Source organism: Tupaia chinensis, unplaced genomic scaffold, assembly GCF_000334495.1.
Source record: "Tupaia chinensis unplaced genomic scaffold, TupChi_1.0 Scaffold000212_1, whole genome shotgun sequence".
NCBI classification, from domain to species: Eukaryota; Metazoa; Chordata; class Mammalia; order Scandentia; family Tupaiidae; genus Tupaia; species Tupaia belangeri.
Genome location: NW_006159687.1, coordinates 3,163,289 through 3,167,639, shown reverse-complemented (window position 1 = coordinate 3,167,639; position 4,351 = coordinate 3,163,289). Strand labels below are relative to the sequence as shown.

The 4,351-nt window shown below is 51.5% G+C and overlaps 1 protein-coding gene across 1 annotated transcript in view; it reads left to right on the top strand.

Annotated features, from left to right (window-relative positions):
- Positions 1-4,351, top strand: part of LAMP3 (lysosome associated membrane protein 3) — a 28,679-nt gene that overhangs the window by 22,679 nt on the left and 1,649 nt on the right. The window contains exon 4 of the mRNA XM_027771420.1: positions 2,297-2,467. Coding sequence (XP_027627221.1) covers positions 2,297-2,467 — 171 coding nt within the window. The remainder of the gene's footprint in view (positions 1-2,296; positions 2,468-4,351) is intronic.

Here is a 4,351-nt window from a genome sequence, read left to right as displayed (position 1 = left end):
TGGGGTAGGGAAGTGGTGGGTGGGACGGACAAATCCGGAGGTTTACTGGGGGCTGGCCCATAGCGTGGCGGTGAAGTGCTATGTGTAAGACGCCAGCGCCCACTTGGCTGGCTAGGAGGCAGGCCGGTGTATGTCTGCGTGTGCCCAATGCCCCGATGGGACTGAGAAATGGAGGAAGATGAACTAGAGTGACCAAGACACACCGAGGGGCACTTTCTCTGGTGAGTGCATGCACGCACCGGCGATACATGCTTTCTAAATAAATAAATAAAGGCTCTATTTGGTGCTGTATGGAGATTACCCAGAGTGGGGCAAGTTAAAGGGCTCCAATACGGGACCAGCGGGTAGTGTGGTGGTTTAGGTGCTGGACTCCCACACGGCTGGTTCTGGTCCGAGTCCTGGACCTGGTGGCTCACTTTCTCACTCTCCTTCTCTCTCTCTCTCTCGTCAAATTGAAGAATAATAAATAAAATTGAATAAATAATTCTTAAAAAAAAGAAGTACGCCAAAAGGGGCAATTGTGGTTCAAGTCATGGACCTGGTGGCTTGAAACTCACGCTGGACATGTGGGCACGCACGCCCACAACCCTGAGAATGGAGGAGAAGGGATTGTGGCATGGCCCATCCCCCTTGGGGGCTGATTTCTTGCTTTCTGTTTCTCCAGCAAGCACACATGCCCTATAGCAAAAATTAATTAATTAATTAATTAAAAGGACACCAACAATATTTATTTTAGAAATAAATCTCCAAGGAGACCAGCAGTTGGCATAATGGCTATGTTGCTGGACTCCCATGTAGTCAACTGCAGTTCGCGTCCCAGACCCGGTGCCTTAAACTCACACTGGGCGCGTGTGCGTGCGTGCCCAAGATCCCGAGATAATGGAGAAGGGATTGCGGCATGGCCATCTCCCCTGGGGGGTGATTTCTCACTTTCTGTCTCTCTATCTCTCTCTCCTAATCAAGTCAGCTGAGTCTTTTGGAGGCTTCAAACATTTTCCCAGAAATTTTAGACTTAGATAACAAATATTTAGATATTTGTTAAAATATCATACACATGCACACACACACATAATAAAACTTGAAATATTAGTTTAACATAGTATATTGATATTGTCCCCCAGGCTCCTGCAAGTGATTATTGGCTAAATGTAAGTAAATGTCATAGGTGACAGGTTATTTCCATGTGCATTGACTCCTCTCTGTCTCCACATGTAGGTGGGGTGTAGACATGTGAGTTCTAATGTAAGTTAGCCAATGTGGTCACTAGGCATAGACCAAAGTTTGGCACGTGATGGGGTCATACCTTCTCAAGAGGCAGAAGAAGGAAACGTCAGATCGGAAACTAACTTAGAGACTGAGGGAGAGGGAAGAGCCGTCGGGTCCTGGCGGCCCAGGCCTGCAGGTGTCTTGGCCCTGCGGGAGCTGCAGCCTGCCAGTCGTCGGTCAGTGGGTCAGTGTAAGCAGCCATCGGCGGGGGGCGGTAGCAGACCACCCAGGATGTGATGCGGCGCAGCAGTGTACACGGGTACCTCGGTACCTCAGGTGGGGCGTTTGCAGGGCCAAACGCAGGAGTCAGTGCCACCTCGTTCCTCATCATGTGACTACTGCGTACTGCAGCTGCCAGGGAACTCAGACGGTGGGTCCTCTGGCCAGTAACTCTTCTCCCATTCGAAAGCGGAAGTAGAGTTAGAAGGGTGCTCGGCGAGCTTGGAATGAGCACAGAGTCTATCATAGGATCAAAGTGTGCAGCCCCATCGCCCTGAAGCCTCACCTCGGTGAAACGGTGTACCCGTCTAAGACAGAGCCGCTGGTCCTGGAGCAGGCTTCTGTCCCCTGGACCGCACTCGGACGGGAAGAGCTGGCCAGGTGAAGCGCACATATTCCATTCGCGATGTCCTGATGGGTTCTGGGGGCTCTAGGAGTCTCAGGGAGCAGCCTCGCTTCTCTTATCTCTGGAGTGTTTGTGGGTGCCTCTCTGTAGCCCCCAAGCATTGACAGTAGTTCTCACCAGCTCTGTCCCCAGTGACGTAAAACAGTGAGGGAGGGAGACATCCCAGTGTCTTGGCCGGTGTTCTCACACCCCAGGTCTGCGCGGTGTCCCTTTGCCTCACACCCCCCAGAGGACATCTCCCAGCAACCCGGGGTGTGTCCTCACTGGGCGAGGTGGCAGAACCCCCGAGAGCCTCGTCGGAAGGAAGGCCATTTGACTGCACAGGGGCGGCCTGGTGGGCCTGGGACTCGGCGGCTGTCCGTCTGGAATCTCCCGTACCCACCCACCGTTTCCTTTTCGTTCCAGAGAAAGCTTACCAAGGAAGGAAAAGTGCGGTGGTGATGTTCGAGACCGTGGTCGGGCACTCCTTCAAGTGTGTGAGTGAGCAGAGCATCCAGCTGTCAGCCCACCTCCAGCTGAAGACCACCAATGTCCAGCTCCAGGCCTTTGACTTTGAAGAGGGTGGCTTCGGGAACGGTAGGTCAGGGCTCTGCGGGTCACGCATGTGAGCTCCAGAGACCCGGGGCTGGTTCCCAGCTGTTTTGTGCCTGACGCTGCTGGAGGGGCCGGAATCCTAAGGGCTTCCCAGAACCGAATGGCCCGGCAAAGCCCCTGGGGTGGTTTCTCTGGCCGGCCCTTTCACCCGTCTCCAAGTCAGACACCCCTACCCACCCAGGACCAAAACACGTCTCCCCACCGTTTCAATGCACGCTCAGGGAACACATCAGCCGAGAGCACCCGTGACCCCGGGCTGCTGCGGGCGCTGCAGAACCTGTCCGATCTCAGTCCGAACCCCTCCTCTCTGTCCCGAGCTCTTCCGCCCAGCAGTCTCCCCTCACACTTGGTTTGGGTTTCCTCCTAACTTCTGCTTAGAGTTTTAACCACCTCAGGGGGGAAAAAAAGATTTAGCTAGAAGTTCAACCTGTAGTATACTTCAATTTTGCTTTGAGTCCCATCATAACAACTGAGTATGTGTCTAGCTGAAAACCTGTTCCGACGTGCTCAGAGGAAAACACTCAGCAGAGGAAGGATTGCAGCCCCTGGTCCGTAGGTTTCCTCGGAGTCTTACAGGCTCTACTCTTGGTTTGACCTTGGCCACAATGCTGAGATCAAATATTCAAACCTGAGGCCCAGCAGGTGGCGTAGTGGCTTAAGGGGCTGGACTCCCACACAGCTGTTGGAGGCTCAAGTCCCAGACCAAGCAGCTTGAAGACCGCGTTGTGGTATAGCCATCCCCCCGGGGAATGATTTCTCACTTTCCCTCTTTCTGTCTCTCCTCAGCAAAATACTAAAAAATAATAATAATTTTTCTTTTATTAAAAAATAATTCTTTATTTTATCTTATTTATTCTTTTATTTTAATTTGATCAGAGAGAGACACACACAGAGAGAGAGGGAAAGTGAGAAAGCAAGCCACCAGGTCTGGGACTCGAATTGTGGTCAGCCATGTGAGAGTGCCCAGTGCCTTAACCACCACGCCACCTGCTGGTCCCCCCAAAATAATAATAATTTAAATCTGTTAGTAGATATTGCCCTCATTTGGTTGCCTGGTCTCAGAACTTTTAATATTGGAAGACTATTTCTTCTAAAATTCATCATGAGGTCTGAGAAACCTTTGTGTTTAATCATGTGATCTCAAACTAAGGTTCACGCTTGCTCATCCTCTTCGTCAGAGTCTCTGAAGCAGGAAGTAAAGAGGTGAGAACAAACCCTTTCGGCAGCCAAACCTGGTCTCACTCTAGAGTGCGAGGACATTTAGAAAAGCTCTCTTTATAGTAGTAGTATTTAGAGATGTTTGCTATAGGGCGCATGTAGTCACCAGAGAGACAGAGACAGAAAGTCAGAAAATGAGAAATCACCCCCCAAGGGGGATGGCCACGCCACAGTCCCTTCTCCTTCATTCTCCTGTCGGGACTTTGGGCACGCATGCGCACTTGCCTGGCGTGAGTTTTAAGCTGCCAGGTCCAGGACTTGAACCACAGTTGTTTACACGGGAGTCCAGCAATGTAATTTTTTTTTTTTAATTTGACCTGAGAGAGACACAGAGAGAAAGAGAGGAAAGTGAGAAAGGAAGCCACCAGGTCCACGACTCGAACGCTGGTTGGTCATATGGGAGTGTCCAGCGCCTTAACCGCCAAGCCACCTGCTGCCCCGCAGTGACCTAGTCTTTACGTCATCTGCGGCCCCAGAAAGCTCTCTTCTTTGCATTTGTCCTAAAATGGCCATTCATTGGCTACTTCCCCAGAAGGAGACGGCAGAGTACCCTTCCCTCCTCCCCTCCTTCACCTCTCGTCCACACAGGCCCAAAGCCCCATCAGCTCTACCTCCAAGATTTCTCTTGTTCATTCTGCTATGGCTGGG